The following is a 25,832-nucleotide window of genomic DNA, read 5'->3' on the forward strand; positions in this document are numbered from 1 at the left end:
AGCTTAAAAATTTTTTTTTAAATAGTCCCTCCCCCAGAATCTCCTGTTCCACACTCCAGCCCAGTCGGTGGCGGTAATGCACCTTCAAGTTGGTTTGCCAACCACCCAAAAAAAAAAAGTAAAGAAGAAGAAAACCCCCCCAAAATACAAAAAAAAATCAACAAAATATGAAATATTTGATGGTATCTTTTTTTTTTCAAGAATTATTATCGCATTTTTCACAAATTACTCCTGTCATTTCACCGGTTTGCTTACATAAGCGGAAATTATTTTGTCAGATGTTTTGTACAAAGTTTTTATTTATCGAATTTGCAAAAAATAAAAATGCTGTTTCTCAAAATCCAGTGAATGTGGATAGAATAAAACAATTATTCCACTCAGTCTTATCATACCTGGCTTATAGTACCTTGAGTCAAGTCCACTGTTGATCTGAGTCGAGTCCAAGAACAAGACTCCAACCGCACCATTTGACGCTGGCTGTTGCTGCCTTTATGTGAAAGCGTCTCTGCTACTGTGTTGGACTAACGTTACTGCTCGACTGCCCCATTTTAGTTAATAGGCTACAGATAAAAGGCTTGTTCAGCAAGCCCCGCCTACCATCAACAAGGCAAATAACATGAGAGAGGGTTAACACTAGCTAGTTCATCAATCAGCAAGCCCCGCTATCAACAGAGCAATGAACACAGCGTGTCACTTCCTTCTCTGGGTGGAGTCTTGCCAAATGACGATTGAAGTTCGAAGTTGTCCCCGTCGTCTCCTCGACAGTTCTTCTACATATGGAACACGTAGCAGTGCATTTTTTCCCACTGCACGAGAAGTCTGTATAAGCAAAGCGGACAATCCTAGGGGCTTCTCTCCAGGCGTTTTAGCGCCATTAACGTTAGTTTGTTCCTGAACATGATGTATGAACAGGTGAATGTGCATTCTCTTGCACGAAATTAGTATAAAAATTAATGTAGATATAAATATCTTATGGGGCGGTATGGTGGTGTAGTGGTTAGCACTGTCGCCTCACAGCAAGAAGGTCCTGGATTCGAGCCCAGCGGCCGGCGAGGGCCTTTCTGTGCGGAGTTTGCATGTTCTCCCCGTGTCCGCGTGGGTTTCCTCGGGTGCTCCGGTTTCCCCCACAGTCCAAAGACATGCAGGTTAGGTTAACTGGTGACTCTAAATTGAGCGTAGGTGTGAATGTGAGTGTGAATGGTTGTCTGTGTCTGTGTGTCAGCCCTGTGATGACCTGGCGACTTGTCCAGGGTGTACCCCGCCTTTCGCCCGTAGTCAGCTGGGATAGGCTCCAGCTTGCCTGCGACCCTGTAGGACAGGATAAAGCGGCTAGAGATAATGGATGGATGGATAAATATGCCAAATTATGATGTCATGTTGCAAAAAAAAATAAAGAAAAATCCGAGTCCTCGTCTCCAATTTACGAGTCCAAATGCAGTTAATGCACAAGTCCAAGTCATCAGTGCTCAAATCCAAGTCAAGTCACGAGTCCTTAAAATTAGAGCACAAGCCGGACTCAAGTACTACAAGCCTGAGACCTATATTTATTATATAGTATATAGGCTTGCTGTTTGAAACATTATAAAGAGCCACATTCGGTCAGTGTCCTGAACTTCATGTTGTTGTTGTTGTTGTTGTACCATGCAGGACTTCGCTGACCTGAATTATGTCGACATAATTGTGAACGCATCACTCAGTCTGGACAATGCCCCCCAAAATGTGTTGCTGAAAAATAGAAATACACAGGTGAGCTGGGACAAATTTGGAAATATATTATGAGTAACCATGTATTTATATATATTATGATACATTATTGGTGTGTGTGTGTGTGTGTGTGCGCGTATTAGGTACGAGTGACTGTATTCCCAGAACGTAAAGCAGCACAATATGGAGGTTTACCCTGGTGGATCATCCTGGTGGCTATATTACTGGGCCTGCTCCTGCTGGGCTTACTGGTCTTCCTGCTCTGGAAGGTAAGACGAAGCACAGCTTCACTGTAACAAATTTATCCCCATCAGCTCTCATTTATCGATTATGACTGACCCGTCTATGCCTATATCTGTGTGTGCGCTCGTTTGTGCGTGTGAGAGAGAAAGAGACAAAAAGAAATGTTCCAGATGGACTAGACCAAGATGTAAGCACTGTTAACATGGATGTAGGGTTGTTTTTTCACTGCACATTCAAAAACAAGAATGGGCCCAAACAGGAACCACCAGGATATAGTTTACTTTCCAGCAGCTTGGAAGACTTGGAATGGTCACAGTGATGACACTGAAAGCAAACACATCATTTCATCACTGGAAAGTCCATAATAGACAAAGTGCTTTTCTGGGGCCGTATGCAGAGATGCCAATCACTACGATTCGTGCATAGTCACTACGTTTTTGACAGTAGCACTACGAGGCTACGACCGTCTATTCAGTTTATATGGGATTCATACGATTTTAGCACGGATGCAGTTCGAAATGCGTGAATCTATAAGGGTTCACGATATTTTGCTGGTGTTCGGTACATTTGAGGCCAGTTATCGCTTGATAATTCAATATTTTGACTGTATTTATGGTCAAAGTTTGCTTCGATGGGCGCCGCCATCTTTGTTGACAAGCGTTCTGCGCATGCGCGAATTAATTATCGACGCTGCGATGGAATGTCGAGCAGCCCATGTCAGTAGGTATTGAGGGGCGGTCAGGGTGTTGTAACCTCACAAACTATCGCTCAAAACATGAAATCAGGGTTGTCATCCACCCAAAACACCATGTTCCGAATATGCAATGAACATTTCACGATATAATAATAATAATAATAATAATAATAATAAGTTAAATTTATATAGCGCCTTTCAAGAAACCCAAGGACGCTTTACAATTATAGACAAGGAAAAAAAATACATAAAAATAAAAATAATAATAAAAAATAATAAATAAAAAGTAAAAAGTCCACCAAGTAGGGGTCAGGATGTAATTCCAGTGGTGTAGCAGCCACAGTCCCACCAAAAGGCGCACGAAAACGAGTCCCACATCTCCAGCACCGCCGCCGTGACGCCGTCAGCAACATCGCTCGATCCACAAAGCGAGCAGAGAAGCTCCGCCACGCAGAGCGCTGGTGTGTCCCAAACCGCCTGCACAGCCGCCGCGACGCCACCGAGCAACATCGCTCAGAACATCACACCAAGCGTTAAAGCGCAGAGCGCTGGACAACCACGATGTAAAATGAGCAACGAACTCACTGCAGTCCATAGCTGGGAGCACAGGCATCACCCACGGCGAACCAAGGCCTGGAGGGAACCGACACCCAAAGCTAGGTCCGGAGCTACACCACAACTGCCGGACAAAACACTCGAACAAACATCAAATCACACAAACACACAGAAAAATAAATAAATAAATAAATAAAATGAACATAGAAAAAGCTCTGGTGAGAAGCGGCAGCCAAAACACACACGACATACTCTCAACCGGAAACGGAAAAAAAAAATTATTATTTTCAAGGTGATATATTCGCAAAAAGAAACGAAACACTGTTGGAACCGAAACAGTCAGTAAATCAATCAGAACTGAATAAGTAATCTGACTTGATATTGATGAGATTAAAAGTGAAAGGAAGTTGATAAAAATTAAAAGTAATCAAAGTGACTTGACATTAATCATGGGAATAAAAAGGAAATGGACATGTTCCAGTACAACTATTTGAGTATTGCTAATTGAGTGTTCCAGCATATTCTCTATAAGCATTGATGGCATGTAATCTGCATTTGTTTAGTAAACTATTTGAGTATTTGCTAATTGAGTGTTCCAGTATGTTATCTATAAATATTGATGGTATGGGGCGGCACGGTGGTGTAGTGGTTAGCGCTGTCGCCTCACAGCAAGAAGGTCCTGGGTTCGAGCCCCGGGGCCGGCGAGCGCCTTTCTGTGCGGAGTTTGCATGTTCTCCCCGTGTCCGCGTGGGTTTCCTCCGGGTGCTCCGGTTTCCCCCCCAGTCCAAAGACATGCAGGTTAGGATAACTGGTGACTCTAAATTGACCGTAGGTGTGAATGTGAGTGTGAATGGTTGTCTGTGTCTATGTGTCAGCCCTGTGATGACCTGGCGACTTGTCCAGGGTGTACCCCGCCTTTCGCCCGTAGTCAGCTGGGATAGGCTCCAGCTTGCCTGCGACCCTGTAGAACAGGATAAAGCGGCTACAGATAATGAGATGAGATGAAATTGATGGTATGTAATCTGCATTTGTGTAGTAAAGTTAAGAAAATAATATTCACTGTTTGAAAGTTGATTGTATACAACTTACCAGAGAAGTCTTAACTTTGTGTGAATGTGGTGAGTTATGAGTTGTGGTTTGGTTTTATTTTTCAGATAACTGAAAAAAAAAACCCAAATCAACAATTTTCTCCCCCCAGAACCAACATGTCCCAGTTCGTTTTAGTCACCTGTATTCACTCAGAATGGCCCTAAAAAAGCACCAATTTCCAAAATTTTCAAAATTTTCTCGGGGGGCTTACAGCGCCCCCCCCAACCCCCAGCTGGATTGGACTCGCTACGCACCCTGCGGGCGCTCCGCTCGTATGCATGTGTCACTACACATTGATTTCACAAAAGGTTGGCATCTCTGCGTATGTTTCACTAGCTTATACAGGTTATGACACAATTTGTCACAAAAATGGTCACTGATAACAAGAAATCAAACAAAGCACCTCGTTGAGACAATTTGAGGTGTATTGCACTGTTTTGTACGTGCTTGTACATCGCCTGCCCAGGGCCCACAGATGTTAATTAGCTCATAGCTAACTCTGGCGCAACAACTGGATTGTCCCCAAAAACCAATAAACTAAACTAAATTAAACATTTGAGCTAAAGGTAACAAAAATAATCGGGATCCTACATTGTCAATTTTTTCAACTTGTCAAAGGCACGATGACTTCAAAACTAGATCTTTTAACCCTAAGTATACTTCGTGCAACATGGATATACGCTATGACGCATACAGTACACGTCTCTGAGCGCTTGTTCAGTACGCCTTGATTGAATACGCATCATCTACCAGGAGCAGCAAGAGTGTGGTCTGAAAGTAACACAATCCCCTGAATTAGATAAAAACAAGAACACAAAAGGCATGTGCGGTAGTTGGTTAAGTCAAGGGAAGAAGATCTTTAATGTTTAACACTGGTCTTAGAAGACGACGAATGAGACAAGAGGAAGAAATTTTAAAATGATTTTACAACATGTTCTTCTGTGTTTCACACTTCAGCTACTCTCACCTACTGGACAGTGTATACACGCTCAGGGCTCCCAGCTACAAAATCTGTGTGCTGCGCATGACAAAATTTGTGTCGTGGATATCGTGTGCACACAGTGCACGGACCACATCTGTTGAAGTATATTTGGGCCTTTATATTCTCATAGTATCTGAGGCCCGATGGCCACATGTGCACAATACATACATGGATTGTTCCAGCGTCCAACCCAGTGTTTTAGGCTAATATTGGCCAAGTAATGATCTACAGTTACAGATGGGAACATTCTCTGTCCCTGTGTCCGAAATCGCTCCCTACTCACTATATAGGGCACTATATAATGGGGACGCTATTTTGTAGTGCTGTCTGAAACCTTAGTGAGGATTATTTACACCCTATCTAGTGCACTCAAAGTATCCCACAATGCATCACAAAAAGTAGTATACAACGATGGTCACTAGCCAAAGCGATATATCCCATCATGCATTGCGGTTGCGCTGAAAGAAATCAAATTACAAGTCTCAAATTTGATTTAATTAAAGGCAGCGGCAAAGAAGAAAGTATTCAGCCTTGATTTAAAAAAACAAAACAAAAACTGAAACATGCAGGCAATTTGTATTGATTAATGTGGGAAGGGGCGGCACGGTGGTGTAGTGGTTAGCGCTGTCGCCTCACAGCAAGAAGGTCCTGGGTTCGAGCCCCTGGGCCGGCGAGGGCCTTTCTGTGTGGAGTTTGCATGTTCTCCCCGTGTCTGCGTGGGTTTCCTCCGGGTGCTCCGGTTTCCCCCACAGTCCAAAGACATGCAGGTTAGGTTAACTGGTGACTCTAAATTGAGCGTAGGTGTGAATGGGAGTGTGAATGGTTGTCTGTGTCTGTGTGTCAGCCCTGTGATGACCTGGCGACTTGTCCAGGGTGTACCCCGCCTTTCGCCCGTAGTCAGCTGGGATAGGCTCCAGCTTGCCTGCGACCCTGTAGAAGGATAAAGCGGCTAGAGATAATGAGATGAGATGAGATAATGTGGGAAGTACGCTCAGTATAATATGTATTTATTATTTTGAAATCCCACCAGCCGGCTGATCCGGCACATTGTAATTGTGCAACAGTAATGACGTAAATACCAGTGTGACGGACTAGTGTTCAAAAGCGTTTTTTCATTTTACCAATGAGCTCACTATATAGTCCTCTCTCTCTCATTATCTCTAGCTGCTTTATCCTTCTACAGGGTCGCAGGCAAGCTGGAGCCTATCCCAGCTGACTACGGGCGAAAGGCGGGGTACACCCTGGACAAGTCGCCAGGTCATCACAGGGCTGACACATAGACACAGACAACCATTCACACTCACATTCACACCTACGGTCAATTTAGAGTCACCAGTTAACCTAACCTGCATGTCTTTGGACTGTGGGGGAAACCGGAGCACCCGGAGGAAACCCACGCGGACACGGGGAGAACATGCAAACTCCACACAGAAAGGCCCTCGCTGGCCACGGGGCTCGAACCCGGACCTTCTTGCTGTGAGGCGACAGTGCTAACCACTACACCACCGTGCCGCCCACTATATAGTCCTCTATATAGTAATTCCCTATATAGGGAGGAGTGAACGACTGAGCGATTTCGGACACAGGGCGTCTTGTTGTTGTTGTTAACTCATCCGGCCGACAGGTGATGAGCTTATGTCATCATGTGTTGCCGTCTGTTATGCGTATGTGACTAACCAAAGCAATATATCCCATCATGCATTGTGGTCGCGCTGAAAGAAATCAAATTTTAAAAAAGTCTCAAATTTGATTTAATAAAAGGCAGCGGCGAAGAAGAAAGTATTCAGCCTTGATTTAAAAAAAAAAAGCTGAAAGATGCAGGTACTTTGTATTGATTAATGTGGGAAATTATACGCCCAGTATAATATGGATTTATTACACTTTTTTTTTCCTCCAAAAACTTTATTTAGAACATATAGATACAAACAAACAAGGCACTTCAAAGTCACATACAGTTCCTTCTTTTGGTTGAGCAAAATAAAAATAATAAAATAAAGAATAAACAAAATATAAAGGGCTCTCTCATATTAACTTAAAGGTATCAAGTAATGAAAACAACTTAAGGGCTTTTTTTTTAAATCATTAATCAGCTTTAACGACTGACTTAGGACCTTAAGCTCATTCCTCCACCTAATCAGACAAGGTTTTCTTTTAAAATACCTGCATGTATTAATGTATAAATTTTCCAAGTATTAATAAAACATTACCAACAAAATCTAGATTTCTATTATCAATATAAACACTAAATTTGACCATGTTTACAGTCAGAGGTGACAAATCAATGTTTTTGAACTGCAGCCAGCTTTGCATATTGTTCCAAAAAGGTTGTACTAAGTTGCAATTGAAAAATACATGTTCCAGGTCCTCGATTTCTTTCTCACAGAATACAATTATTTACACTACCGTTCAAAAGTTTGGGGTCACCCAGACAATTTTGTGTTTTCCATGAAAAGTCACACTTTTATTTCCCACCATAAGTTGTAAAATGAATAGAAAATATAGTCAAGACATTTTTCTGGCCATTTTGAGCATTTAATCGACCCCACAAATGTGATGCTCCAGAAACTCAGGCCAAGTTTACATTAGACCGTATCTGTCTCGTTTTCTTCGCGGATGCACTGTCCGTTTACATTAAACCGCCTGGAAACGCCGGGAAACGGGAATCCGCCAGGGTCCATGTATTCATTCCAGATCGTGTCAGCTCCGGTGCTGTGTAAACATTGAGAATACGCGGATACGCTGTGCTGAGCTCTAGCTGGTGTCGTCATTGGACAACGTCACTGTGACATCCACCTTCCTGATTCGCTGGCGTTGGTCATGTGACGCGACTGCTGAAAAACGGCGCGGACTTCCGCCTTGTATCACCTTTCATTAAAGAGTATAAAAGTATGAAAATACTGCAAATACTGCCCATTGTGTAGTTATGATTGTCTTTAGGCTTGCCATCCTTCCACTTGCAAGTGGTAAGTGATATGCGCTGAGATCACACACACAGCGGCTCAGTCCCGAATCACTGCTCGTGCGCTTCACTCGCGCGCTCTGTGAGCTGCGCAGGGCCGGAGTGCGCACCCTCCAGAGGGCACTTGCTGTTCCGGGCGGAGTGATTTGGAGCACAGGATGCCTGCAGAGCCAAGCGTATCCGTGTATTGGTGTTGCTGTGTGCACACTAATCGTTTAAAAAACGTTAATCTGATGATCCGCTGATACGGTCTAATGTAAACATGGGCTCAATCTGCTCAAAGGAAGGTCAGTTTTATAGCTTCTCTAAAGAGCTCAACTGTTTTCAGCTGTGCTAACATGATTGTACAAGGGTTTTCTAATCATCCATTAGCCTTCTGAGGCAATGAGCAAACACATTGTACCATTAGAACACTGGAGTGAGAGTTGCTGGAAATGGGCCTCTATACACCTATGGAGATATTGCACCAAAAACCACACATTTGCAGCTAGAATAGTCATTTACCACATTAGCAATGTATAGAGTGGATTTCTGATTAGTTTAAAGTGTCATTGAAAAGAACAGTGCTTTTCTTTCAAAAATAAGGAAATTTCAGAGTGACCCCAAACTTTTGAACGGTAGTGTACATCAAAATTAAATCTTAGGAATTCATTTGTCGGATACATGCATGTATTTATTATTTTTGAAAACCCACCAGCCGACTGATCCGGCAGGTTTTAATTGTGCGACAGTAATGACGTAAATCCCAGCGCGACGGACTAGTGTCCGAAAGCGTTTTTTCATTTTACCAATGAGCTCACTGTATAGTCCTCTATATAGTAATTCCCTATATAAGGCGTAGGGAGTGATTTCAGACACAGGGTGTGTTAGTAAATATGTCGCAGGCCTTATGATCAGGAAATAAACATAATTGTTACTTTTACGTTGGTTGAGAACAGTGTTACATTTATGGAACACAGAAATATGATAGTCCTATTATTTCCTGTTGGTATCTTGAGAAAGTACCAAAATCATACAACTGGAAGGTTTGGTACAGGACTGATAGCCAATAATAAAAACAGCTTTGTTTTTTGTTTTTGTTTTTTGGTGCCAGAAGCAAGTTTTAATACTTTATGCAGTGGGAAAAGGCCCTAACCAAACAACTTTACTTCTTTTAGTGTGGCTTCTTCAGCAAAAGTGAGTCCAAAAATGAACCTGAGAAAGAGAGGCTGACTTCTGATGCATAGCGAGAGGGAGTGACAGAAAGTTCGAGCAGCTCTCTTTTGGTAACAGGCCTTTAAAGATCCATTCAAGCTCAATGGTGGCATGGGGAGTCAGTGTAGGCTGCGCTAACTCATGCTAGCCCGGATCATCATGCTCCCTTGCATTGCTTAGATTTGGGGAAATGGTGGCTATTATTATTATTATAATATCTTCTAGCTTCCAGTGCATAGTGATGAATTAGAATGCTGTTTACAATGCAATCCTTTCATGTATGGTGTTGGTGCACGGGATAAAAGGGTTACATACATGGGCATGTCATATTTCCTCATAGAAAGCTTTACATGCGCACACACACACACACACACACACACACACACACATATTGAGGATAGTACACGGTTGCACGAAGATATGAAGTTTATCTTCAAGTGGTAAACATATTCACGAGTGAGCAAAGCGAATGAGTGATATATTTTTCGCCACTTGAAGATCAATTTCATATCTTCGCACCACCATGTCATGTTCTTTATATTATATGGACACATCCATAAAAAAAATACCCAAGTTAATCAAAAGAATTTTAATTTTGAACCGGTTCGCCATTTTTACAACACATGTCTAGTCAGCGGGAAAACGCTGGGAGTGACATCATCAGAGTGAAATATCAGGAATTATTATACATCCAGGCCACTTGTTCGATGGAATAAAACCATGTGTTCTATTCCCTTCTAGCGGGTTTCATTCATTTGGTTTGATAGCATGCAATATTGTTAGCATATCGCTTATCCTACGTGTATTACGTCACTCGACCCAATGGAGAATGAGCGTTGAATATGGTTTACGATATTGCATGGCTGTCAAGACAGCATGTCCAAGATATAAAACTCCCACTCTAGCGAGCGACTGTGGCAATTTGTAAATAAACATGGCTGCCAGGTTCGCTTCGTTAAATGCGGAAGATTTTGAAAAAGACAGACGCGTTGAATACCCGAAAGGAACGTGTATGTAAAATAATAATAATAATAATAATATTGGCTGGCTTTTTTTCATGGTACATCGGATATATTCCCTTCAGCTAGCATGATATTGAAGTCGTCTTCAACTCGTTCAACATCATGCTAGCTGAATGGAATATATCTGATATACCATGAAAAAACCCCAGCCAATATTATTTAAAGATGCCACTCAGATCCGCAATGTATTTCGTATGAAAAATGCGAGTTTTTCAACACGAGAAGATAAACTTCAGATCTTCAAGCCAACATGTGATTTTTCTTTTTATTATATCGACATGTTCACAAACAAAAAGTACCCAAATTTATCAAAACAATTCATTGATTTCCTCATGAGTGACATACAGAGATTCATGTCACGGTTTTGGTTCTCCATATCCCGGATGGAGTCCGTATGAAAAATACAAGTGGCGTATTTCCCTGTAAAACACTTGTGTCCACATAACGTGTAAAAAAAATTAATAAAAACACACACACACACACACACACCATAACTGATTATCAGCTTCATTACAGATGCTTGGACCTCGCAGACTCAAATCTTTCCTGCTTTATTGTGCATGTTATACTTTCTAGAACATCTGGTGCTAGATTCCTCTCTGTTGCTTCTTTTGAACAAAACGTTGCTTAGCGCACTTTCTTCACGTCTGGCATGCTTTCACTTCGTATTAATCTCAAACAAAATAGGTCCAACATTTGGCTCATGTTAACACTAATCCCTGTGCTCTGTCATTGTCTTCAGTGTGGATTTTTCAAACGTTCCAAATACAACGACAGCGTGCCAAGTTACAATGCCGTGAGGATTAAGAAGGAAGAGCGTGCACGTCCACCCAGGAAAGAGCAGCCGGCCTCGGTGGAAAAGAAACAGTGGATGACTTCTTGGAACGAGAGCTACTCCTAGCCTTATGCTACGTCAACTACTAATGCACATTAATATCCTGCTTTAAAAAAAAACGAACAAAAAACACACAAAAAAAACCCAACAACCCAAAGACACTTTCTCTAAGACGTTGAGCGCTTCATCTTTGCACACCCCGAACTTCTGATTGTAAATATGACAATGACAAAATGAAAGGAAATGTAAAAACCTGTATTATGTTTAGTGACTACTTCAGAAACGATAAATGAAACTGATAACCGAGATAAGGAAAAGAAAAAAAAAAAGAGAGAGATGGATATTTTTGGGCTTCTCAATGAATCAACAATCCTTACTGTTACATATAGGCATGTGCCAAGAGTCCGTTATACGATATCACAATATTCAACACACATTACAAACAGGATCATATTTAAATTCTCAATGCTAAGTTAAATATAGCCTATGAGATGCTACGTTGTTGACTTTCCGTCGACTAATGTGCACAGAATCCGCAGATGTTAGCAATCAATGCTACACGTAATGTACTTTTAGTAGTGCTGAGGCTTTTTTGTTTGTTTGTTTTGGTAATTTACCAACACGTCTGAGGTAAATATTGATATTCCTGATAATTTTATCTAATTTTCAGTGTTCTTCTGCCTTTACATTGTGTGTGTGTGTGTGTATACAAGACTTGCAGGGCTATATGCTAGCTAGATAAAGTTTAGCCTTATTTCCAGGAAGTGCAAGCAGTTTGTTGCCTAGCAACAGTGTCCCAAAGTGTTCTCTCAGCTCTTGAATAAGCAGATCATTTTCAACTATCGATATCAAAACCACAAATTCACAGCATATAACCAGTACTTTTCCGATAAATTGGTAATCGAATATTCTGATACTGTGGTAAAGTTTTGCGGTTATTGTGCAACAAATTTAGAAATGTAGTATTGGCACATGCCTGGTTGTGTGTATACTAATTGTGTTCGGAGAACTGGTATTTATTATCTGGTTCTCACAAGCAAGCCAAAGACTTTTGTTTGTTTTTTTGTTGTTTAATGGGTACTTTTGTGGTGAGATTTCCAACCTAATTTGCTAAAAAAAGTTCTCCATTGTTACCAGCTTTTTTTTTTTTTTTAAACAAACCTTTTCAGTTTTACTCAGAACTATTTGGAGGAATGTAAATATTTTTGTTGTTTTTTCTTTCCCTTAACCATTCTTTATTTCTTAATGCTTGTTTTGTAAGATAGGTGTTTTTTTTATTATTATTATTATGAATTGTTCAGATTGGTACTGATTTCAGTTTCATTGACGTATGTATAGTCGTTTATTTCATTCATACAGGTCATCATTTCAGGGTTTAGCACAAATGTACAAGGGCTGAAATTTGTTCATGTAGTCTGGCACCTTTTTATAGAAAAAAAAAAATTACGCATTTACATTGGCAGACTTGATGTTGACAATGGAAACGCAGCGTCAGCCATATTTTTTGGATGATAAAATACGTATGAAGAGGTTATTATTCAAAAATGGTTGGTATTGAGGAAAAAAAAAAAACAACCCATCTCAAACTTCTGAATTTGGCGCAGACATGACATTGTAAAATAAAACAAAAATAAAGAATTAACGTATAAATCCTTTCATGATCTGTTTTGCACTTGTGTACTGTGCTTCTGAGCTCGTTTCCTCACGTTCGTTTTCATATTTATTTAAAATGAGAAGGGAAGGCGCACATACAGTACTACTTGAGGTCATTTGCAAGAATATACCATGTATTTTATTATATGAGCCTCAGAAGTATAGACATCTTGCTTTCTTACAGAGCATTTTCTTTATTTTTTTTCTTTCAATTTTTCCAGAATTTATACCCTCAGTTTAGTCAACTACATTGTCAGGGTTCCCTTTAAAAGATGAATTCATTTAAAAAGAGGGGGAGCACAGTAGAAGAAGAAGAAACCTTTATTTGTCACATGCACATTTCAAGCACAGTGAAATTCATCCTCTGCATTTAACCCATCTGAAGCAGTGAACACGCGCGCACACACACCCAGAGCAGTGGGCAGCCATACTACAGCGCCCAGGGAGCAGTCAGGGGTTCGGTACCGGTACCTTGCTCAAGGGCACCTCAGCCCAAGGCCGCCCCACGTTAACCTAACTGCATGTCTTTGGACTGTGGGGGAAACCGGAGCACCCGGAGGAAACCCACGCAGACACGGGGAGAACATGCAAACTCCGCACAGAAAGGCCCCATCAGTCATTTCCCGATCCCTCCCCATCTCTCTCGCCCGCTCATTTCCTGTCTCTACACTGTCCTATCCAATAAAGGTGAAAAAAGCCCAAAAAAAATCTTAAAAAAAAAAAAAAGGGCCCTCACCGACCCCTGGGTTTGAACCCAGAACCTTGCTGTGAGGTGACCGTGCTAACCACTACACCACCATGCCACCCCTTTTTTTTTCCTTTCTTTTAGAAAAAAAGTAGTGTAAAAATTATTCCCCCCCGATCAAGTGTTAGAAACAATGGAATAAAACAGATTGGCAGTTCATGTAAAATATTTTTTTATTTATTGTTACACATGTAAAACCATCTGTGGCATAAGAGACAGTGAAAATCTCTCTTCCTGACAAGTCCACTGACGCCCTTGCCTCATTATATACAGCTGATGATAAAAATAAGCAGATTTAAAAAAAAAAAGTAAAAAGACAAAAAAAGTGTACAGTCGGGGAGGTGATGTGCACAGTTAAAAGTGCACACTCAATTTCCACTCAGTAGATTTGCTCAGCAAAGCACTCGTACTTGTGCTCCGTAACGCAGACAGACATTCGCTTGCTACAGATTAGAGGTTAATCTAAAGTGCAGGGTGTGCTCTAGCATTCACAAAAGCACTTCAGAGAAAAATCGGACACTGGATTTGATAAAATTCTCCATTTATGGTAGTTATGGATATTAAGACGGATCCAGTATCAACAGTTTGACTCTGTGAATGCCAACCCTGATAAGAAGTGCTCCATGGGTCACTTCAGTTACACTGCTGCCCTCCAGTGTGAAGAAACAGGAACTGCCACTTTGAATTTAGTGCATCAATGATTCAACAAGGGTGGAGCTTAGATTACATTTGATCAACCAACCACAAATTTCATAGGACATGACATCATAATTGTTTAGCTTATGATATATGAGAAGCATGTGGAATACCCCAGGGCTCAATTTTAAGCCCAATATTATTCAACACAGATGTGCAAATATATCCATTTGAGTATGTAGACAGTGAAACTAAACAAATGTACCTATTGGTTATAATTATGCAATAAAATACTTTCCCTCATGTCAGTTTTCTTCCTAGCAGACACGGCTCCTGGTTTTACATACCCAATATAACATTCCACTCCTTAGCATCGGCTATGGAGCAAACTATCACGGGCTTAGTGCTAGCAAGGTTAGTTTGTGTTTTCCTACCATTATATCATGGAATTACATGTAATACTTTATGCTAAGCATAGCATCAAGGCAAATGAGTGAGCTAAAGGGATAAATGATGTCATATACCTTGGTTTGTGATTTGCTGAAATTTAACTGAGTCTCACCTTTGTTGATGAGTCACTTAGCCAAATCAGGACATTGTACCTCAAATTTGGATGTCAAGAGACTAAAATCTGCATGGACAATACAAACAATTTCATTTAAGTGGAAGTCAAGAATTGATTCAAAACAGCAGCAGTGTAATTAAGACACCTTGAGTCTTAAGTTTGGACATGACGAATCAAGACCTACGATATAAAACTATGATTAAAAATTGTAAAAATATCTTTACTTAACCAGAGAATGGAAAGAATGTGCTAGAAGAATCTAAGTTACTTCCAATTGAGTGGGTTCCTATTCCCATCATATCCAGTGACTTGCAGTACATACACACACACAGCCATGACGTACATGACATCCTGTTGGGAATGTCCGCGCTTCCCAGATCAGGGGCTTTTCCCTGAAGTGTAAATTTTACTGGCGATTCAGAATCAGCAGGCAGATTCAAGATTAGCAGGTTTACCAGCAGCACCGCTCAGTCGGACCTCCTTCTCCTTCTTCGCCCGCTGCTTCTCAAACTTTTCCTGTGCCTTCTTCATGTCTCTCAGCTTCCTCTTAATGGTGGACCGATCTCTGTGACTTGACACCCCCAGCTCCTACAACAAAATTATTACAAAATGTATGCATTTTATTCAACACCAACTATGCCTTCACGTTAGAACGTGGATACACAATATTGTTGGTGAATTCCAACCTTGAGTTTACTGCTGTCCAAATCGGCCAGACGTTTGCCATCAATGCCTTTTGCGGTGAACTCAGCTATGTATTGGTCCATGTTCATGCCCATCAACCAGCGACACACCTGCTGATTGGTCCACTCAGAAAGGGGGCAGTTCAGCCACAAGTGTTGCTCTGTGACTGGACCAGGCTTATCATCGAGGGTCTGAATAAGAACACGGGTATGAAAAACACAAGCCTTCACATATACACAATTTATCTGCATAAAGAATTGGATATACAATATTTAACCCACACCATTTCCGGACAAGTTTCATCAAGCGACAACATTCAAAGATAATTTGTTGAAAATACATGCAAGTAGAAAACATCTGCTTACTAATGTGGCTGCCTTCATTTTTTATTTTAAAAATCAGACTGCCTATCTAACCTTTAACCCTATAGTTTAACTAGAAGGGCACTTGGTAGAGTGCATACCCCCACCAAGCCACATAACATCAAAAATCAAATCAAAATCACTTGAACTTAGGATAATACTAAAGCTGTCCACCAAATTTCATCCAAATCCATTCACTACTTTTTGAGTTACATTGGGAACAGACCAAAAAAAAAAAAAACCCGGATCCGCATACATATCCTGATTTGCGTCAAAATCTAATCAATTGTTCCTTGACCCATGGCTCACCTTTCCTCCAAATTTCATCAAAATCTGTTCACTACTTTGAGTTACATTGGGAACAGACAAACAGAGGCGAAAACAGAACCTCCTCCAACAAAGTTGGCGGAGGTAATAACCCTAAACCGAAGATGAATAATCCATAGTATTAGTTTAGTACAATAATTGTAGTTCAGGAACACCAACAACTTTTAATCATATTCATCGTTTACTAAATTAGACAAATATTAGCTATAAGACTTTGCTAATAAATCCAGCACTACGGTGTCAAAATCTTCCTGTGCGAAGATCTTAGAATTTCTTGGGGCAACTATCAATTGCACACCAAGGTCCATTTGACCCACCACAGAATCAGGTTGGACTGCCTTTTACAGTATTAGTTTTATTCAGGTTATATTTAAAGTGAATAGCATTTACTGTAATACTGTGTAATTAGGTTTCTTAGCATCATGTACCGTAGGATCATTATGGAGGACCCGTGCACGGTGGTGTAGTGGTTAGCACGGTCACCCCACAGCAAGCAGGTTCTGGGTTCGAGCCCAGTGGCTGATGGGGCCTTTCTGTGTGGAGTTTGCATGTTCTCCCCATGTCCGTGTGGGTTTCCTCCGGGTGCTCCGGTTTCCCCCACAGTCCAAAGACATGCAGGTTAGGTTAACTGGTGACTCTAAATTGACCGTAGGTGTGAATGGTGGTTTGTCTCGATATGTCAGCTCTGTGATGACCTGGCGACTTGTCCAGGGTGTACCCCGCCTCTCACCCATAGTCAGCTGGGATAGGCTCCAGCTTGCCCACGACCCTGCACAGGATAAGCAGGGACGGATAATGGATGGGGATTCTGCAGGACAATTTGCTACTTTAATCCTGCTTATGCGGTTATTTTTGTTTTTAAACCTGCCTGCGATTCTTTCTAATTAATTTAGTTGGTTTGGTTACTCAAAATATAAACAAACTAGCATCCTAATTTAAACCACTGCAACCCTGATCAGGCAGTTACTGAAGATGAAGTGAATGAATGCTGTAAATTATTACTTACAATATGCAGCAACTCTTGTTCAAATTAAGCAATCAATGCGTTCTTTCCAGACCCAGGAACATCATATCCATGTTTCAAACACATTAGCTTTTCATTCCTAATAATGTGCTCATAATGGGTTTCATTCCAATTATGCCAAGATAACATTTACTTTCATCAATATGGACACCACACACACACTGCTGAATATTTAACAGTTATTCCACAAAATCTAGTCGTACATGAGCTGATAGCCGATGAGGCGCGTAGCACCGAGTTGGCTATAAGCCATGTACGACAAGATTGAGTGGAATAACTGTTTTATTCCATCAACAATCACTGGATTTTGAGAAAAAGCATTTTTATTTTTTGCAAATTTGATGATTTAAAAAAAAAACCCTTTATACAAAACTTCCGACAAAATCATTTCTGCTTAGAATGTAAACAAACCTGCGAAATGACCAATTCAATTTGTGAAAAATGCGATAATTCCGGAAAAAAGGTTCTTGCCATCAAATACTTTCATTCCATATTTTCTCGTCTCGTCTTCTTCCGCTTTATCCGGGACCGGGTCGCGGAGGCGGCAGTCTAAGCATGGAAGCCCAAACTTCCCTTTCCCCAGACACCTCGGCCAGCTCCTCGGGAAGAACACCGAGGCGTTCCCAGGCCAGCCGAGAGACATAGTCCCTCCAGCGTGTCCTGGGTCTTCCCCGGGGCCTCCTCCCAGGGGGACATGCCTAGAACACCTCCCCAGGGAGGCGTCCAGGAGGCATCCGAAAAAGATGCCCGAGCCACCTCAGCTGATTCCTCTCGATGTGGAGGAGCAGCAGCTCTACTCCGAGCTCCTCCCGAGTGACTGTGCTTCTCACCCTATCTCTAAGGGAGCGCCCAGCCACCCTGCGAAGGAAACTCATTTCGGCCGCTTGTATCCGCGATCTTGTTCTTTCGGTCATTACCCAAAGCTCATGACCATTCATTCCATCTCATCTCATTATCTCTAGCCGCTTTATCCTTCTACAGGGTCGCAGGCAAGCTGGAGCCTATCCCAGCTGACTACGGGCGAAAGGCGGGGTACACCCTGGACAAGTCGCCAGGTCATCACAGGGCTGACACATAGACACAGACAACCATTCACACTCACATTCACACCTACAGCCAATTTAGAGTCACCAGTTAACCTAACCTGCATGTCTTTGGACTGTGGGGGAAACCGGAGCACCTGGAGGAAACCCACGCGGACACGGGGAGAACATGCAAACTCCACACAGAAAGGCCCTCGCCGGCCATGGGGCTCGAACCCAGGACCTTCTTGCTGTGAGGCGACAGCTCTAACCACTACACCACCGTGCCGCCTCATTCATTCCATATTTTATTTTATTAAAATTGATTTATTTTTTGATTGATTGGGGTCCTTCTTTAGGGATTTTTTTTGGCAGTTAAAGGTGCATTACCGCCACCAATTGGGCTGGAGAGTGGAACAGGAACTGGGGGGGGGGGGGGGGGGGGGGGATTATTTCAGCCATTTCTGTTTCTTTTAAATACTTGATAATTTTGGGGGTTTTGTTTTCGAGGAGAGTTTTTATTTCGTCCTCGGTTGGTTCAGCAACATGCTCTGCCATTTTGTTTTTCTCTACTCATGGTATATGAGCTGATATCCTAGTAGTAGAGTAGCCAATCAGAGCACGCAATTGCTCATATCCAGTGAATGTGAATAGAATATAAAAAGAGAGAATATTTTCAGGGGAAGAAAGCCCAAGTTATTGTTAATGAAATGAATCACAGAATATCATGCAGGAATATTTAGACTTGGATCAGAAGGCTAAAATCGGTCAACAATCTCATTTCCATGAATCCGTAGTCCGTCAACAAAACAGCACACACTGCTCCTTTTTTTAAAAAATCTAAATGTAATATATTCTGACAAAAGTCAGGGCAGTTCTACAATAGCTCAGTTAACTGTGAGCTGTGTAAATACTGCAGTCATGTTACTGCAGTTCCATTAAAAAAAAAAAAGTTATTGGGACAAGTTGAATCTAGAGCACTTTCAGGAATGAGGCCATAGAAAGTGCGAGCAAGAGAGCAAAGAGTGATAAGGAAGATAGCAATCTGAACACTCCTTTCTGTACCTTATACCTTTCTGCCTGGGTGAAAGTGACTCACTATCAGTCTTAAATAATAAACCCAACAAATTCCTAGCTTAAGAGCAACTTTCATATCATAACTCAAGAGATTTGTACATGGAGACCGTATACACTTGCCCATGAGTTCATCGGGCTGATCCTCAGAAGATAAAGGCGACAGTGTTTATACGTTACACAGGCAAACATGCTCTTGTGTAAATTTAAATCCTTTGGCAGGTTTACACCAGGCAACATGGAAGTCGTGTATAAACACGTAAATCAAGATACAACTCTGTCAAACAGACTCAACACATACAGTAATCCTACATTCCCCCCCCCACACAGAGACAGACCTTCCACAAGTCCAACGCATGACCTTTCCCATAAAACGCCAAGCCTTTTTGACAAATCGAGACTGTATACATAAACTTGACTCTCAACCTTGTCATGTCATGAAGAACTAATTAAATGGCTCAATGCCTGGTATTTGGAGCTACTGGAGAACAGAATATTTAACATTTATTCCACGAAATCGAGTCATACATGAGCCGATATCCGACGAGGCACGTAGCACCAAGTTGGCTATAAGGCCAAAAAAAAAAAAGAATAGTGTTTTTCCGGTAACATGAAATACTAAAATAAGGTCGGTAGGTAAGAAAGTTTTTTTTTTTCTTAATTTTTTTTTATTTTGTTCGAAAAAATTAACACAAGTAAACATCTTACAAAATAGTATTTTGGCACAGAATCCTTTATACCACACATCATAATAAAATAAGTATTTTAAATCTTTAAACAAATAAAAAAAAATATCACGAGAGTTCGAGTTATGATCTACGGAAGCGATATTTCATGATATTTTCATGTAATAACGTGAAAACACCTTATCAAGAAATAACGTGAAAATAACGTCCTAGGCTAGGCTACTTCCATTAAAAGCAGACGGCCTAGCCTACTGTAGAACTTGGGTCGAGCAAAAACACAGAGCAAAAACATGGCTGAATCCTGAATGACTCCTATTTGTATAAATAGGGGACTACATAGGCAGCAAAATGTAGTGTTTTTCCCTGCCATGGAAGTGCACTTGTATACTGAAAAGGAAGCAATTTGCATTACAGCCTTGAATGAGGATTCAAAATGGCGGCTTGGCTCAGTTTTCCTTCCTCGTTGTTTATGCAGGAGGGCTGATAGAAGTGGCGAAACATTTTACTTTTTATCGTTTCTTTCACAACTTGAATGTGTTGAAACAAAAAATTATGACAAACTAACGCCGCTTACACTAAAATATCAAGGGAAATTTGTAATAAAAACTTTACGGTCGGCAATTTCGACGCGGAAATTCTTGATCGGTCGGGTTACCGGAAACGCACTATTTTTTTTTTATTTGGCCTAAGCCATGTATGACGAGATTGAGTGGAATAACTGTTTTATTCTATCCACATTGACTGGATTTTGAGAAACAAACACTACACTGCACAGTGGTGTAGTGGTTAGCACTGTCGTCTCACAGCAAGAAGCTTCTGGGTTCGAGCCCAATAGCTGACGGGGGCCTTTCCGTGTGGAGTTTGCTTGTTCTCCTTTTCATTGTCGGGACTTGAACTATTAATCGACGAAACCCACGTTGCAAATGTCGGGAACATTCAGAATTTGTCGAGTTTAAATTTCCCGCCAAGGGAATCCTGGTACCAATGTTGCCATTATTAGCTGGCTTTTGTGTGATGTCAGGAGTGCGAGTGGTTTTACCAGCGGCTTTTCCACTTACGTCCACACAGTGTAGCTTCCGTCCGACTCTCTGCTAGATTACATTCATTTTGACGGAAACTTGCGACAGAACATGACATAGAAAGAGAGACTACAATCTATGAGTGTTATGGGGGGGGAGCGCCCAGAAAGCGAGGTATTGCTGCCAGATGCAGCAACACAAATGCAGTGGAGGGCGTGGCCCTGTTCCTTTTCCCGAAAGATAAAGGTAATCGCTAATTAGTCAAGACTTTGCTACAATGAACTGCAAAGCATTTTGTTTCCAACATACTGTAATACTACTAACTTAAGGAATGCATCTTCAACTTCCAGTCATCCAAACGTGCATTTACTGGGCGATCTACTGCCGGCGATAGACTATGCATGGCCACGGAAAAGTTGAACTGAAGACCGTCAGCTGTAGCTGTACTCGGCTAGTATATCAATCTTTTTTAAAAAGTCTATTCTAATTCTAAGAACGTTTTGGAAAGCTTACCATTCCATATTTGCAAGTCTGTCTTCATGATCGTCCTCAGGTTCATCATTGTCACGGTCACTGACCCTGCTCTCGTCGGACAATTCTGGCTCAAATCGGTACGGTTCGATACCCCTCTCTTCTTCCCTATCGCTGGCCACTTCTTCTTAGTCTGGCTAACGCAACTTCAAAGCTCTGCGAGCATTGGTCTGGCATAGATATTAAGCCCAACCGTTTCCCAAAGTGCGTGGTTGACCCGCCTCCCTGAAATGCCTCAGTTTGCTACTGGTCGAAGCCAGAAAAGACTGTGACGAAGCTTAAACCAATCACATCACTCTTTCCTCTGACGTATGTGACGCGACGGAAACTGCTTGAGTAACAGGAAGAAGATAAATACCTCCAGGGCTGCTCTTTGCTCCGTTTTCAATGAGAACTTCCCGTTGAATGCTTTCAATACAGCATCTACCGCTGTGTCAAAGGCTTGCCGCTGCTCCATGTTCGTAATGTTTCTAGTGAATGAAGCGCTTCCGGCATAGATTCTGTAAACAATCTATGGCTTCCGGTCGCAGTTCTACTACGTCACTGCCTTGAACACGCCTCTACCCAGGGCCGTTGGAGATGCTCGAAGTTGATTGGCTCCCGATTTTTCGGGAGCTTGGACGAGCTGGAGATAGCTTGCCTTGCCAGACTATGTTCGCAACAGCCCCCCGTGTTGCGTCACACTTAGGATGGGCGGGCCCAGGCTAACTTCTTCTGTCAGTTTGTCATCAACTTGAACTGATGAAAAACTACTAAAACTTGAAGTTTCTCCCTCACTAAATTCCTGTTCGATTTGGTCGCTCATGTTGTTGTTCATGGCCGACACACGCCCGTGACATCACGCGGCTCCCGTCTGCTACTTCCGGTTGCCTGGTGGGCGGTTCTAAAAGGGCTAAATTTACTCAGCTTTTGTCTGCAAATATATCCGCTACCGTGCGGTTTAGAGAACAGTTGCCTCTGTCCAGAGACTCAATAAATCTCGCCAATTTTAACTGCTATTCTGTTTTAGCGCAAAAAAACGCATTTCTCTCAGCCTTTAAAGATGAAGAATGTCAAGAAACGGGTGAAATGACAGGAGCAATTTGTGAAAAATGTTATAATAATAATAATTCTTGAAAAATAAGATACGTTCTTACCATCAAACACTTTCATTCCATATTTTGTTGCTTTTTTTTGTATTTTTTGGGGTTTTGTTTTTGAGTAGAGTTTTTATTTCATCCTCGGTTGGTTCAGCAACACGTTCTACCATTTTGTTTTTCTCTACTCATGGTATACGAGCTGATATCCTAGTAGTAGAGTAGCCAATCAAACAGAGTGTGATTGCTCATATCCAGCGAAGGTGGATATAATAAAAGCATATCGGCTAGCGTTGAGGAGCAGATCGAGAGCCTGTGATCAGGGACAGAAACAGTGACAGATTGTACTGGACATAACTGACAATGCTGGAGCAACCATGTGACCGCTGGGGGTTGCTCACCTCGCATGAGGAGATGATGAGCTTCTGGGAGTGTCCTCGAGTACGAGGTTCACTCAGTAAAGACACCAGGGCAGAGCGAGGACTGCTGGCGTTCAAATTGAAGCTCTGCCAGGACGGACGGACAGAGAGACAGACAGACAGACAGACACAAATGTACAAACAAGAATAGAATAAATATCTATTCAATTTGGGATTAACAAATAAAAGATATTTCACTTTTACCCCAAATTTAGGAATAACTGAATCCTAATGTGCTGGATTTTTAGTTCTTTACGAATGACGCCACCACACCCTCTACATTCCCTCTTGTTGGGGGGGGGGGGGGGGGGGGGAGGTCAAATAAGTATGGTGTAAGACAAAACTCTCCAAAAAAAATAAAAATAAATAAAATAAAAGACCCAATACCCAACATCAATGAGTGGTGCAAACAAAAATTGTCGTGAAGAGATTTTTCCCACCACAAAAAGTTCCCTTACCCCACAGCTACTTACTGATGTTTTAAAACATTTAAACTTTATATGCATTCTGCAGGGGCGGCACGGTGGTGTAGTGGTTAGCGCTGTCGCCTCACAGCAAGAAGGTCCGGGTTCGAGCCCCGGGGCCAGCGAGGGCCTTTCTGTGTGGAGTTTGCATGTTCTCCCCGTGTCCGCGTGGGTTTCCTCCGGGTGCTCCGGTTTCCCCCACAGTCCAAAGACATGCAGGTTAGGCTAACTGGTGACTCTAAATTGACCGTAGGTGTGAATGTGAGTGTGAATGGTTGTCTGTGTCTATGTGTCAGCCCTGTGATGACCTGGCGACTTGTCCAGGGTGTACCCCGCCTTTCGCCCGTAGTCAGCTGGGATAGGCTCCAGCTTGCCTGCGACCCTGTAGAACAGGATAAAGCGGCTAGAGATAATGAGATGAGATGCATTCTGCATAACCAAAACGGCAAACTTACTGATATTTAACTAACTTAGTAGTTACACATGCCATCAATAGTGATTTTTTTTCCAAATCTACGCCGTTATCCAATATCATGGGTTACATACCATGATAATATAAGCCAGTATAAGATATTATTATACATACATGACACTTTTTTTGATGGAATAAAAACGTGTTCTATTCCCTTCTAGCGGGTTTCATTCATTTGGTTTGATAGCATGCAATATTGTTAGCATATCGCTTATCCTGCTGTACGTGCATTACATCACTACCCAATGGAGAATGAGCGCTGAATACGGTTTACGATATCACATGGTTGTCAAGACACGTCACACGTCGGAGCTGATGCAAATATTCAATGAGAGTTTTCTGCTGCGCATAAGCATTTCTGTGTTCGCCGGGAAAGAGAAAGACACATTGAAAGGCTACCAAAGCTTCATTAGATATTCTTCAGACATATTTACAAGAGGGGAAAGAAAAAAAAATACCAACAGACATCGAAAAACCAGAAAAGAGACACGTCGGAGACGTAAAACTTCCATGCTTGCGAGCAACCATTTGTAAACCAACATGGTTTGCTTCGCTAAATACGGAAGATTTTGAGAGAATTTTGAAAGACATGTTGAACACCGGACCGGCACGGTGGTGTAGTGGTTAGCGCTGTCGCCTCACAGCAAGAAGGTCCGGGTTCGAGCCCCATGGCCGGTGAGGGCCTTTCTGTGCGGAGTTTGCATGTTCTCCCCGTGTCCGCGTGGGTTTCCTCCGGGTATCTCATCTCATCATCTCTAGCCGCTTTATCCTGTTCTACAGGGTCGCAGGCAAGCTGGAGCCTATCCCAGCTGACTACGGGCGAAAGGCGGGGTACACCCTGGACAAGTCACCAGGTCATCACAGGGCTGACACATAGACACAGACAACCATTCACACTCACATTCACACCTACGCTCAATTTAGAGTCACCAGTTAACCTAACCTGCATGTCTTTGGACTGTGGGGGAAACCGGAGCACCCGGAGGAAACCCACGCGGACACGGGGAGAACATGCAAACTCCGCACAGAAAGGCCCTCGCCGGCCACGGGGCTCGAACCCGGACCTTCTTGCTGTGAGGCGACAGCGCTAACCACTACACCACCGTGCCGCCCTCCTCCGGGTATAATAAATAAATTATAATATTTTTGTCTCATTTGTTTAACTGGGTTCTCTTTATCTACTTTTAGGACTTGTGTGAAAATCTGATGTTTTCGGTCATATTTATGCAGAAATATAGAAAATTCTAAAGAGTTCACAAACTTTCAAGCACCACTGTATTCCATTCAGCTACTCATCTTCGACTCAATCAATATCGTACTTGCTGAATGGAATATATCTGATATACCACTCAAATGATTTAAATATATATGCCAATAAAAGAAAATCAGCCAATCAAAAATGAGTGTCACATTAATGTAATAAGAATTCTTGTTTACAGTATAGTGACCGTAACCTTGCATTAGGATTTGCTATCATAATTATTATCCGATTTCACTTAAATGCACAATTGTGCGCTGAAAATAAGCACATCACACTGGACTAAAAATAATAAAACATATACACTTACTGGCCACTTTAATAGGAACACCTCTTCACCTAATACACTTATCCAAACAGCCAATCATGTGGCAGGAGCACCATGCATACGGATATGCAGATATACAGTGGGGCAAAAAAGTATTTAGTCAGCCACCAATTGTGCAAGTTCTCCCACTTAAAAAGATGAGAGAGGCCTGTAATTTTCATCATAGGTACACTTCAACTATGAGAGACAGAATGGGGGGAAAGAATCCAG

The 25,832-nt window shown here is 41.9% G+C and overlaps 2 protein-coding genes across 4 annotated transcripts in view; one reads left to right on the plus strand and one right to left on the minus strand.

Moving 5' to 3' along the window:
• The window catches only part of itga6b (integrin, alpha 6b), an 83,776-nt gene extending 69,162 nt beyond the window's left edge, over window positions 1-14,614 (plus strand). Inside the window, exons 23-26 of one of the 2 annotated variants that reach the window (XM_060898960.1) lie at window positions 1,648-1,746; window positions 1,848-1,973; window positions 9,384-9,491; window positions 11,185-11,273. In XM_060898960.1, the coding sequence (XP_060754943.1) occupies window positions 1,648-1,746; window positions 1,848-1,973; window positions 9,384-9,452 (294 nt within the window). In that variant the 3' untranslated portion in view covers window positions 9,453-9,491; window positions 11,185-11,273. Of the gene's footprint in view, window positions 1-1,647; window positions 1,747-1,847; window positions 1,974-9,383; window positions 9,492-11,184 lie in introns of both variants that reach the window. The other variant, XM_060898959.1, reaches the window with a different exon arrangement.
• ppp1r9alb (protein phosphatase 1 regulatory subunit 9A-like B) overlaps window positions 13,831-25,832 on the minus strand; it is a 59,498-nt gene continuing 47,496 nt past the window's right edge. Inside the window, exons 17-19 of one of the 2 annotated variants that reach the window (XM_060898957.1) lie at window positions 23,083-23,187; window positions 15,563-15,751; window positions 13,831-15,464 (exon numbers count right to left, since the gene is read on the minus strand). In XM_060898957.1, the coding sequence (XP_060754940.1) occupies window positions 15,300-15,464; window positions 15,563-15,751; window positions 23,083-23,187 (459 nt within the window). In that variant the 3' untranslated portion in view covers window positions 13,831-15,299. The remainder of the gene's footprint in view (window positions 15,465-15,562; window positions 15,752-23,082; window positions 23,188-25,832) is intronic. The other variant, XM_060898958.1, reaches the window with a different exon arrangement.

Source organism: Neoarius graeffei, chromosome 18 (assembly GCF_027579695.1).
Source record: "Neoarius graeffei isolate fNeoGra1 chromosome 18, fNeoGra1.pri, whole genome shotgun sequence".
NCBI lineage: Eukaryota > Metazoa > Chordata > Actinopteri > Siluriformes > Ariidae > Neoarius > Neoarius graeffei.